The sequence below is a fragment of the Chiloscyllium plagiosum genome, chromosome 18 (assembly GCF_004010195.1).
Source record: "Chiloscyllium plagiosum isolate BGI_BamShark_2017 chromosome 18, ASM401019v2, whole genome shotgun sequence".
Lineage (NCBI taxonomy): Eukaryota > Metazoa > Chordata > Chondrichthyes > Orectolobiformes > Hemiscylliidae > Chiloscyllium > Chiloscyllium plagiosum.
The window spans coordinates 498,522-511,726 of NC_057727.1; the positions used below are offsets into that span (position 1 = coordinate 498,522).

The 13,205-nt window shown below is 42.0% G+C and overlaps 1 protein-coding gene across 7 annotated transcripts in view; it reads right to left on the reverse strand.

The window, feature by feature from the left end:
* Nucleotides 1-278: 278 nt before the first annotated feature.
* usp19 (ubiquitin specific peptidase 19) overlaps nucleotides 279-13,205 on the reverse strand; it is a 173,697-nt gene continuing 160,770 nt past the window's right edge. For 5 of the 7 annotated variants that reach the window (XM_043707547.1, XM_043707546.1, XM_043707543.1 and 2 more), the window contains one exon: nucleotides 6,160-6,619. In XM_043707547.1, coding sequence (XP_043563482.1) covers nucleotides 6,386-6,619 — 234 coding nt within the window. In that variant the 3' untranslated portion in view covers nucleotides 6,160-6,385. Of the gene's footprint in view, nucleotides 5,042-6,159; nucleotides 6,620-10,121; nucleotides 10,254-13,205 lie in introns of those variants that run through there. The other 2 variants (XR_006314249.1, XM_043707548.1) reach the window with 2 other exon arrangements.

Sequence of the window (13,205 nt, forward strand, 5' to 3'; positions counted from 1 at the left end):
GAGCGTCGCTCCGAAAGCTAGTGCTTCCAATTAAACCTGTTGGATTATAACCTGGTGTTGTGTGATTTTTAACTTTGTCCCTGACAGAGGCAACTTCAGCTTTGCCACAGGCAAATAGCAGTGAAAAATGTGGTAAAGCCTTCTTCCACACACCACCCCACCCCACCTCCCCCCCCCAGACTCCACCCCCCATCAATACCTGCGCCTCTGGAACGGGTTTTTAAAAATAGTGAGAAAACACAACAAAAACCAACAAAATTCAGCACAGCAGCCAATGAGACAAAAACGAAACTGTCTTGTTTTTAATTCAGGTAAAATTAACAAACTGAAATGCAAACATTTCACTTTCACAACAAATTTGTTTTAAAAGACAGTGACAGAAAACAAAGATTGCAACAAAGTTGGGGCTGGATTTGAGGGGAAATCCGAAATCAGAAGGCATGAGTGGGATGGGTGGAAGATTGAAAACCAGGGAACAGAGTGTAAGTGACAGATTGAAAATGACAAAACAAAGAAGGTGGTGGTGGTGGGGGGGGATTATGATAAAGAGAACAAGCATGGGCAGGGAAAACCGATAATAAAAGTCCAGTGGGTGGTGGGGGAGGCAAGAGAGACACAAACCAAGCCCACAAAGTTTCATTTTCCTTTTCAAAGAACTCAAATTGAAACGTTTTAGTTAGATTTAAAAAAAAGTAGCACTTCAGGAACAGTGTCAGTATTGGCCCAGTCCTTTGCTGTGAACTATCCCCAGTATCTGTCACCTGTCTTCAGGGGACAAAAAAGATTGAAAAGGTGCTCTGTAACTGTGATTACAGCATAACACAAGTGAATGTGCATTTTTAAAAATTAGAACCAAAGGAAAGCAGGTTGCATCTCATTCACTGTCCCTTATTGTGAACAAACCCACTGAAATGGAGTTCAGCTGGCATTATAACTCCACAGTGACTGACTCCACTCCACCAACCCCACTCTGCCTTGTCATCTGCCCTCTTCCCCCAAAAGCTGCTGCCTCAACATGAATGATTATTCAGGAAGGCTTTCAATGACTATAAGTGACTAGCAAGGTCAGAGAAATAGGAGAATGGTGATCAAACCACAATCGAGTCCCAATATGTTTTCACCAAGTTGTCATGTCCATGCAGCAGCACATGGAATATTCAGAATGCTTTCCCTAGCTCAGTGGAAAGGGGAGACAGTCATTTCTTGGAACTTCAGGGCTATTGGCACTGTGACAGCACCTTCACCACAGAGTGCAGTGGTTCAGATACCTTCTCCAGGATAGTCAAATGTTGTCAGCATCCTGAGGGGGAGTTGGTGGGAATGGACAAATTCAATACGTGCCACTCAGCCCAGACCAGTTCAGGTCATGAGCTCTGTACAGATTTATACGGCCCCTCCATCCAATCGATAACCTCACCAAGTCTAGACTTAAATGGATCCACTGGCCCCAAGCACCAAAACAGAATGCGTGCACCAACTAGGTCTGAACACTGAGACCGAATCCAAGGCCCCCCACTGGAGTTTCGTACGCAGTATATGTTGGCAAATACATTTCAATCAATCATTCAATAGGAAAGCAACTCAATAAAGCAAGAATTAGGGTCTTTAGAGCAAATAATATCAGAAAAGAAAGAAAAAAATGCCAAATCAGCCTGTGATTCAGCAATTCACACACAAACATTTGCTTAAAGGTGATGTGAACTGTGTACCTTCCAAATGACTGATGAGGTTTTCAATTGAGTCTCTCTCTTCAGCTGAAAGATGAGGCCATACATTCAGGAACTAAACAATGTATTTCGGGACACAAGTACAAGACTGTGCAAAAAAGCTAAACCTTGCCTTAGAGTGAACTTATCAAATGGAGGCTGTCAAGGACAAATGTTCACCATTGTGAGGAGGATGATGCATATGAGAAAGAGCTGGTCACACACCAACATTTAAAAACTGCTCTCATCACGGGCTGCATCCGCGTGGAATCCATGTAGGAGATGATGATTATGTTACTATCCGACAAAAGCTACAAAAGATATCTAGCCACAGGTTAAAACATTTTCTCTGCTGAACTGATACCGGGAGTCCTTTCTGACTGATTACCAAAACAAAAAAATACAGTTCTGCAGCATATAATAGTTTGCCCGGCACTGATCATTCCTACAATGGAATTTGCTCCAAGCTACAGGGAGCTGCAAGTTGTCAGTGGTGCAATAGGTACATGGGGAGCATTATAGTGGGGGCAGGGGGAGAAGGAAGAGAATGGAGTGGGGGAATGAAGGGTTGGAGGACTATTTTTGCCACTCCTTGAAAGGTTAACTTATTAGGGACTACTCTTGTCTTTTGAAACAATGCCAAAGCTCACCAGTGAATCGAAACCAACCCAACACCTCACCCAATACATGCACAAAGTCTAGGAATATCCCTGCTTTTCACTCCTTGCTTCAGAAGTGCCCTCAAGTTAACTGTATTATCACACTGCACTGATATTAGGGATGTAACATTAGCTATTCCTATTCAGCAACATATCAGATAAATTTGAATTCTGGTGAGAGCCAAACAGCACTGAAAACCTAAGGTGACAAGTGCACCAGGATAGTGAGTAGGTACCCTAGTACCAAACCAGGTTTTATGAACAAGTTTTCAGTTCCTACAACTCTGGATCTGGTAGATGATAGGGTCACATATTGTACACAATATCAGAACAGCAAAACGTACACGCCTGGTTCACCATTTACAATGGATGGCAAAGCTGAGTTCTGTAGCTGTGATCTGCTGCGTTAGATGATTAAGCCCAACAGGTACTTGTTGATTAAGTGTGAAATAATGAGACTGCCAGTTAGGGTGGGAAGTAAGCAGTGTAAACCTGAATACTCTTCACTTTTGAGATGGTGACTGTTCACACTGGGGCTACCATCACATTACCTGACTACAGCTCACAATATTGTGGTTGACCTAACTGCCGGTCTCCTTATGAGCATGAGGTGGTTTAGAAACGTGAATACAGTAGAATGCCAGCTTAAATGAAAAGTCTACCTGTAAAAGATGAAAAATCCATGATAAATTTGAAGATTGGCCACTTTTCTCTCCACAAACACTGTCAGACCAGCTAAGTATCAGATTTGCAGTATCTGGAATATTTTGCCCTGGTGTCAGATTCGATCTTGTACTAGATTTATTCCATGTCTCGGGATTCCCTGATTGTTCCTCTCTAGTAATTCTGCCAACTACTTCAACTGTGGGTTATGAGAAATAAATCAAAGTTAACGATTAATCACAAGGACAAGTTTATTGCTACCAACAAAAAAAAACCTCAGTTACTTTGACACTCCACCTTCTACCGAAGGTAAAATGGTTCAGCTTGATCTATCTTTACAAGGTATGTCTCATCCGCCAAAGTTTAACCCCTTCCTTACCATCAAATGGATTGCAATGAATGATGTGCATGCACCATGAGAGGTATTGTTCATTGCTTTGGGGAGAATGCAGTGGTGTGTGGGTTTAACTGGTTTTGTCTGAGGGTGAGGGAGGGCATTAGCTCCTAATACCCTCAAACGCTTTTCCTGCTCAAGTCCAATCTCGAATGCAATGACATTGGATTGACAATTGAGTGTGCAAGAACTGAAGAGCTACTGAACCTGTGGCCTTTGTTGGATGCAAAAGGTTCATTCCATTCCTAATCTTCCAAACAGCTGAGACTAAAATTTACAAAGAATTTGTATGGCTGCAGCTTTCAATCAAGTACATTTCGCACCCTCAAATCACAACCTGAGGCATGCCAGAAATGAATTTCCAACTTCTAGCAAGGATCTTTAAAACACTAGACACAATAAATTCAATTTTCTGGGTAATTTCACTGCAAGGAATCTTTAAATGATCCAAATTGAATTTTCACGTTTTACAGTAATCGTCATTCTTTGTTGTAACATGCAGGAATTAACAGGAGGGTACGTTCAGATACAGAGCCCACTCTGTTGTGAGAACCTAAAATCCATTTTTTAATCCCAAATGCAGCAGAGGAAAAACATGTACGCACACAAAGCCCAGTGCCTCCAACACGAGAGATTCCCGGGACCAAACAAAGGTGGGAGCCTTAAAGGGAGCTTTGGATAAAATTTCAATTTTCAAAAGATGGGATTTGCTTTTATGCAAAACGTAACTGCTTGCAGAACAAAGGCCAAAAACAAAACCCACTCCACTATTCTCACCCAAAAGACCATTCAATTCATACATCCTCTCATCACCACCATCCTCCACTTCAGAAACAGGATTTGCCTCATCAAGCATATTATTCCAGAGATGAGTCCAGTGGTTCTCACAGACGCTGATGAGCACCATGAAACTCCTGGCACAGCTCCTCCTTCATTACTTACCACCTTAACATGCAATCGACACAAAAACAATTCTCCATTGCTTTTTTTTTAAGGTTCAGGATATCATGCTGTACACATCCAAGGTCTTTTTTTCTATATGCATAAAGTGGATTTGGAGAGAGATTCTAAAATCAAAAAGAGGTACAACTGCAAACAGGGTGATGCAGATGTTCTTGCCACAACTGAGTGTGCATCCATGTACTTGATAATCCATAATATGCACAATGGCAGCAGAACCGTCATCACATATATTTGTTCACATCACCTTTAAAAACCCATTTCAGCAGCATCTTCACCTCAGAATGGCATCAACAATACAAAAGCACCAAGACAAATCAATCCTCGTTTCTACGGGCTACAATTCAAGGACCCAGAGAAGAGGGAGAGGGAAGGAAGGTGTGGTGTGGGGGAGGAAGGGGCGGAGAATAAATTAGTTTTATGAGTTGGGGGTTGTACAGATTTTTTTTGTGTCCAAAGTGCCAGGCATCTTGCTGCGACATGCAGTTTATACACAGTCCCCATGATCAGACCAATCATCAGTCTACTTCTTCCACGTTTCCATAGGCTGGAGTGCAGTGGTCCGCAGGACGTGTGAACAAGTCAGACACCGAGTCCGGACTCAGCTGGGGAGCTTCTTCGGGCTCCTGCTCTGCTCCCCGTGCTGCCTGACTAGAAGCCTGCAAATATATCGATGCCAAGATTTAGGACAAAAAAAAAGTCGAGAGTGTTGTGCAACTCAAAAATCGGCTGAAAAAGTACAATAAAAATTTATTATATTTCTTTTTTTAAAACTACACCAGCAAATTTTGCAAACCATACTTAAAATCTCAAGCTGATGTATTCAAGTGTCAGTATGATAAAATGAATCTTCAAGTACTCAAAATTGCAAATGAGCTTAAATTCTCCAGCTTTACATCTCAAATATTAACATTACAATGTTTTCAATTTTAAAAGAAATGTACAATCTGTGGTGGGGAATCCCTTCATCACTTCCACCTTTAGTGACAAAATAATACATTCAGCCTTTGCGAAATCATCTCAGGTACAATCTTAGAAAAATTTTTATAAAGCAACATCACATGAACAAACACAGGATTTATAATCCTAATCAAGTCTTAGATTTGCAACATTGTAAAGATAAAGTCAACAAATTTCAATTGTGAAGGGTAATATGGAATTATATGGGTGATGCTAACTTGCTACACAGAAACATTGTACAATCAAATTGCATTTTCTCATTCTGACTTTTAAAATGTTTGGCCTCTTCATTTTAAGATTATTTTTCTCCCTGCCCATTGTCCTGGTTTGGAGAGAGAGTGAGGTACAGAAAGACATACGGATACCACTTGCATGACTTCTTGCTGCCAGTAATAGCTTGAAGCCAACTCGAGTCATCTGTCTCTGTAACATTCCTCCCTTTCCAGAAATTAAACTGGTTTGGTAGTTTCAGCTACACAAGAGAGATTTGGATCACCTCATACTTGCATCATAGTATCTCTGCAGCAGAAACAAACCAGCTTGCTGACTACGTTTGTCATATTTCCAAAATCAAAATGGTGCATTGCTTTTGAGGGCTTATTTTTAAGAATTAACTGGAAATTCTTCATAAATAAATAATTTATAATTAAAGAGACACTAAGATCAAACAACAGTCAGAGGTCCAAGACTACCAGTATTAAACTTTTATTTTTCATTTGTTAAGAGTGAAAATGAAAGTAGGTTTAACGAGCAATAAAAAAAGTTATCACTACCTGGAACTATTCAGTTTTAAATAGCCCATAGATGGAACATACAATTTGAGATTTATCCCTTGCTTTATTGCTTTTAAAAAATTAATAATTTGTCAGATATGCTCCAAAGTATGGAGTACTTTCAGGGCAAGTTTGTCACATTCTACAAAAGGAAATGGTTACACCATGGGGAATCATTTTGGGCAGTAATGAAGGACTGGTGTTGCGATTAGCTGTTGGTCAGCTGTGTACACTAACAGTTCTGTCCTCTGCTGTTGTCTTCCGCGTGCCCTAGATGATCAGAGGGTACAGGACATTTACAAAGAGAGCTAGTATTGCAGCTAAAGTGCTGAGAACAAAATAGCGGATGCAGTCTTGGTCTGAGTAGTCTGTAAGCTGAGTTCCTGAGAAATCCTCGTGGATCCGAGACTGCAGAGGCCTAAGTCCCTGATTATGCCTGCCTGGTGTGCGTGGTCCCTCTTCCCCAGTCTCTTCTGCCTCCAGCTCCTGCCATATTAGAGAAGCCTGCGATTTGTGGAAACGCCCATCAGCTTCTCGCAAAAGAACAATGCAATACAGGCCTTCTCTAACTCAAGCTCCTGATAAAATGCAAAACTGCCTTTGGTGCAGTAATCTAGAGATGTGCAAGAGGTTCTGGGACAATAAGAGTAGAACAAAACAATAGGTTGAATACTTGTATTTTAGGAAAAGCTGGTAAAAATGTCTGTAGATTTGTGAAATGATAGTGATGCATGCAAATGAGCAGATGGCAATACATGTGGAGCTGGCTCCATTTTTGTGGTGTGTTTGCAATAGATATGTGCAGTGTGTACGGCAATAGGAAGGGTCTGAGGTTGGACAATTCACAATTACATTGTAGGCTTGAGTATTCGTGTGTGTTAGCTTTGACAGAGATTAGGTGAAAATAGGAAGAGAAAATAATGGCTTCCTAAAAGAATAGTTTTGAAATAGCCCATACTAAATGGATGGGAATGTTTTGAACCAGGGAGTCCATGTAAGTTGCTACCCCAGAACATTTTGCACATTCCAAGTTGCAATTGATGAACTCGGAGCAAGTATTTGGACTAAGTTTGAGATAAACACACTTGAGAATAGTTTCTTGTAATGAAGAAAACAAATAAAGCATTCCAGGTTAATGCTGCAAATTTACTTTGTAACAGTTGGGTTTAGACTCTCCCCACCACAACCCACACAAATTTGAACAGTTTAAAAAGCAGCACTATTCTCAAGTTAGCTTGTCTAAGTTATCACATGAGACAATGCATCTAAACAGAGAAACAGAACGGTGCAAACACAACAGGAAAGATACATTCAACAATCACTGCAATTAAGTTAATGTGAACTATATAGTATATAAAAACATTAAACACATGCTTTAATGGGCCATTGAATGATCTTGCGCTTGCCTGCTAATCTCAGAGGTAAATTAAGAAGAGTGATCAAAGGGGGAGACATCTCTGTTCTCCTTGAATATAACACCCTATCTTCCAAAACCATACACTGTTCATTCTCTAGACAGTGACTTGCCAGGTGCCAGAAGGAAATGACTACCTATGCAACATTGCCCAAATCAGGATGCTTGTGGGAATGGCCTGTCCTCTTTCTATTCTGTATTTCTCATCTGCATTCATAAAGGAAAGGGATAATGTGATATAGAATCCAAGAGGGGCAATGTGAATCCTTGAAAGTGGATAAGTTGTCAGAGCCAAATGGACTGGCCCTAGGATGTTGGGGATGGTCAGGGAGAAATCAAAGCAGCTCTTGGCATTATTTTCAAATCTTCGCTAGACACAGGTGAGGTGTTGGAGGACTGGAGGAATGCAAATGTAATTCCGTTATTTAAAAAGAAAATTAGCCTTACTTCTGTGGTGTGAAATTGTTAGAATCAATCCTGAGGATCAGAAAACAGCATGCACTAGTCAGAAAGAGTCAGCATGGTTTTATTAAGAGAAGATCATGCCTTAAAAATTTGATTGGATTCTTTGAGGAAATGAGGAGGAGGATTGATGTGGATAGTGCAGTGTATGCTGTCTACATGGATTTTAGTAAGGCATTTGACAATGTCCCACATTCAAAATATAAAAGCCATGGGATACAGGGGAATGTGTTGAATTGAAGCCAGAGTTGGCTTAGTAACAGGAAACAAAGGGTAACGGTTGATGCCTGCCCTCGAAAATGGAATGCTATTGCAGAAGTGTTCTGCAGGGCTTGGTGTTGGGATCCCTGCTATCGGGGATCCAGTAACAGTTTACCAACAGTGGATGATTGCTATTGGAGATGTGGCCAATGGTGGATAAAGGAAGATGGAGGTAGGTTAACATATTAGGTGTTCCTTTAGAAGTCTGATGAAGTTTCTTAACTTCTTTTTAAAAGGAAGTTGAAAGACTGACCTCTTGTAGGATTTTGTGTTATCATTTTTTTTGGTTCAACATTCAAGTAGCCTCCCCCCAGGGCGTGTGATGAAGCATTTCACACGTACCCTCACAGAGATTGGAGCAGAAATAGCAGACAGCTGGAGCACTGCTGGCAGTGAAACTAATGAAACAGGTCAAAGGGAAGCAGGAATCATGGGTTGGATGTAGTGGTGTCGGATGGGATGGGTGACTGAGTTATGAAAAGCAAGATCATTTTTGAAAACAATCTTAGGATGTGAACATGGAATTTCCCAGGAAAAACCAAGACAATTTAACTTTTTCTCTTAAAAAAACCAACACAAAGGGGACAATGGCACACATTATCACAGAACAGGATCATACAGTCTTCACTAAACTAGCCAGCAAGATCTCATTGGTCTAGGGGTATGATGCTCACTTACGACTTTGTACATTGTAGACATGAGAGAGGTCCTGGGTTCAAATCCTGGCCGAGCCCTCATTTCTTGGGGCAGCACAGTACCTCACAGCATTAGGGACTCGGGTTCAATTTGACCCTTGGGTGACTGTGTTAAATTTGCACATTCTCCCAGTGTCTGCATGGGCGCTCAGGTTTCCTCCCACAGTCCAAAGGTGTGCAGGTGGGGTGGATTAACCATGGAAAACGCAGGAAATAGATAGAGTAGAGGAGTGGGTGTGGGTTGGAGGCCCTTCGGAGGATCAGTGTGAACTCGATGGGCTGAATGGCCTGCTTCCACACTAAGAATTCTATGATCCATGCCTTTCCCACCTGCACATGAATTAGCAGCAGCTTTGAAGAACCAGAGGTAATATAATGGAGTTATTCCCGGTACAGGGGCAGAAATTGGGCTTTAATATTGAAAGCACGAATGTGAAATCTCAACAGTTTGTGGCCATTGCTGGGAGAAAATATTGCAAACTTTGTATATCCCAGGCTACTCATGCTTTAAAGAGAAAACCAAACCGCGTGAGAACAGGTCCCAGGTTCACAGGAAAGCCAGGGCATGGGTGTAGTTGATTCTTGTGTGACAAGGCACCCAAAGCTTAGGGTTAAGGGGAGGCGTTGGGCTAATGGTACTAATGCTAGACTATTATTCCAGAAACCCAGCTAACCTTCTGGGGAGATACCTGTTTGAATTCTGCCACTGCAGGTTTTGAAATTTTAATTCAATAAAAAAAGGAAGCCAGGAATTAAAAGTCTATTGACGATCATGAAGCCATTGTCAATTGGTGGAAAACCTCATCTGGTTCACTCATGTCTTTCAGGGAAGGAAACTGCTATCCTTGTGTGGACTGGTCTATATGTGACTGCAGACACAGAGCAACACGACTGGATCTTAATTGTTTTCTGACAATTAGGGCTGGGCAAGAAATGGCAGCTTAGCCCACATCCCCTGAATGAATTTTTTAAAAATTCCACCAACCCCAAGTCTGTGGCACAGCCCACAAAACCTGTTCGTTTTTGGGGAGTAGCAGGATGGTACAAAGATGTCTTGTCCCTCCCACTCAGATTCCAATGAAATTCACAGACTAGAACTAGTTAAGTATCATGGAAATTAAAATTAACAGAAAAAAGGTGCAGATACAGAGAATCTCAAACAAAAACACAATACCTTATGAAAGGCAATAGACCGGAAATATTAATTTTGTTTCTCTCTCCAAAGATGCTGAGACATCAATTGAGTATTTTCTGACTTTATTCCTGGAAGGTATTACTGTTGTGTGGCCCAACTGTTAATCACTGACTGAAGAAAATGCACAGTAGTAGACAGAATTAGAATGTTATAGAGGAGATTTGGGCTTTTTCCTGAAACGTCGATTCTCCTGCTCCTTGGATGCTGCCTGACCTGCTGCGTTTTTCCAGCACCACACTCAGTTACCACCTCCATATGTTGCATTGTAAAAACAGGAACAGCCTGTTAGCTTTCCAAAGCAAGACTACATTAGTTGATGTCCATTCAAACATTTGTTTTGGGTGATGTGGACAACAATATCTTCCAGATTTCCTGAAGTCAATTCCACAACTAAAAATTTCTGAACCCAAGACCAGAAGATTTTAATGAAATGTTCTGAAGTGTCACCAGACACAAAATGTTAACTCTGCTTTCTCCCCACAGATACTGACAGACATGCTGAGCTTCTCCAACAATTTCTATTTTGTATCAGAAGACTTTTATTGGGCAAAGAATGTACAGCAATGGAGACTACAGATCAGTTAAGTGAATGGCAGAACAGGTTCAAGGAGCTGAATGCTTCGAACATACCATAGCAGGATTTCACCAGGAATCCTCTAAGTTTGTGGAGCAGGATAACTTCTTTCCTTTTTGGGGAGGACCTCAGGATTGAAGGTCACTTGGTTTCACTCTGCCTTTGGAGATAGAAGATCTGCAGATTCTGCCACACAAGGGCTGGTGGTGCTCAGAGGGTCGACTATTCGAATTATTGGGACGTTTCTGCACTTTTAGATTCTCAACTTTACCTCTGCAGATCACCACAGAATCCCCACAGTTCAGGAAGTGCCATTCAGCCCAGTGAGTCTGCACTGACCCTCCAAAGAGCAGCCAGACACCTATATTATCCTTATAACCCTGCACCTACCATGGCTAATCTACCTAGTGTGCACATCCCTGGACACTATGGGGCAATTTAGCACGGCCAATCCACCTACGCTGGACATCTTTGGATTGTGGGAGGAAATTGGAGCACTAGGCAGAAAGGGGGAGAATGTGCAAACTCACCCAAGGATGGAATTGAACCTGGGTCCCTGGCGCTGTGACACAGCAGTGCTAACCACTGAGCCACCGTGCCAAGCTTAAGGTGGACAAAGGCTGTTAATGTCACAGGCACCAATCTGATTGAATCATCTCCATTTTGGTTACAGGACATTGTTAAAACATTACACAATTATCCCCCTAATGTTAGAGATCTTATAGCACAGATACAACTCATTAGTGACTGCGGACTGAAGAAGTCTGCCAATACTTCCCAATTCCTGGTCCACTGCCTTGAGGGTTACAGCAATTAAGTGCACATCTGAGTTTTTTTTAAAATGCAGAGAAGGCTTCTGCCTCTAGTATTCTTTCGGGCAGTATGTTCCAGATGCCTATCATCCTTTAGGTGGAAGGATCGCTCAATTCCCCTATGATCCTTCAAGCAATTACATTAAGTCTCTGCCTTAGTTATTGACCCCACTGAGAGAAATAATTGTCTACTACCCACCCTAACCTCAGGCCATCAATTTTAAATAAATCTCCCCTTGGCCTCCCCTTTCTAAAGAAATCAGTACCAACCTAACCAATCTCTCTTCATAACAAATTCTCTACCCCGGACACATCGTCACAAATCTCTGCTGTAATCTCTTTAGTGGAGTCATGTCTTTTCTACAATTTCCTGAACAGGCCTGTATTTAAATTTTAAAAAATTGGATGTGGGCATCACTGGCTGAGTGAATATTTATTGCCTGCCCCTAGTTGCCCTGGAGGTGGGGATGAGCTGCCTTCTTGAACCACTGCAGTCCATTTGGTGCCAAGGCCCCCACTATGCCACTGGTGCGGGAGTTCCAGAATTTTGGCCCAGCAACATTGACTGATGATGTATTTTCAAGTCAGGTTGGTGAGTGTTTTGGAGGGAGACTTGAAGATGGTGGTGTTCCCATGTATCTGCTGCCCTTGTCTTTCTAGATGATAGAGGGTGTGGGTTTGGAAGTTGCCAGGAAGCCTTGGTGAATTTCTAAAGTACACCTTGTAGCTGGTACACAATGCTGCTACTGAGCATTGATGACTGAAGGAGTGGATGCTTGCATCCAGCAACTGCTTTGTCCTGGATGGTGTCAAGCTTCTGGAGTGTTGGTGGAGCTGCCCCATCCAGGCAAATGGGGAGCAAGCCACTGAATTCCTGCCTTATACAGTGGACAGGCTTTGGGGAGTCAGGTGGTGAGTTACTCACTGTAGGATTCCTAACCAGTTTTACCTGCTCTCATAGCCAGTATGGCTAGTTAATTTCTGGTCATGGCATACAATATTCTAGTTGAGACTGAACTACTGAATGTTCCAATTCTTAGCATGATCTCCCATGTCTTAAATACTATGCCACAGCCAAGAAAAGAAAATATTCCAAGTATTAACAGTCTTGTCTACTTGCCCTGCAACCTTCTGGAATCTGTGGACATGCACTCCAGGGACCCCCTGCCCCTCTACATGTTTCAGTATCGAACCATTCTCTTCTCCTGCTTACCTCTCAGCTGTATGGGTTTAAGGTAATTTGCAATTGTGCTGTCCCCGAGTAATTCATGAATAACTTCTTACAAATGCAATGGTGCACAACTCCAATCTGTCACACTTAATGCCCATAACGGAATAAGAAATGTTTGACAAATGTTGCTTTGTAGTTACAGTACCCCGAACCCCACCACCAGAATAAAAATCTATCTTTGCTCTCACTGTTGAAATCAAAAGTCATAGAGTCAGAGTCAGAGATGTACAGCACAGAAACTGACCCTTCGGTCCAACCCGTTCATGCCGAACAGATATCCCAACCCAATCTAGTCCCACCTGCCAGCACCTGGCCCATATCCCTCCAAACCCTTCCTATTCATATACCCATCCAAATGCCTTTTAAAATGTTGTAATTGTACCAGCCTCCACCACTTCCTCTGGCAGCTCATTCCATACACGTACCACCCTCGGTGTGAAAAAGTT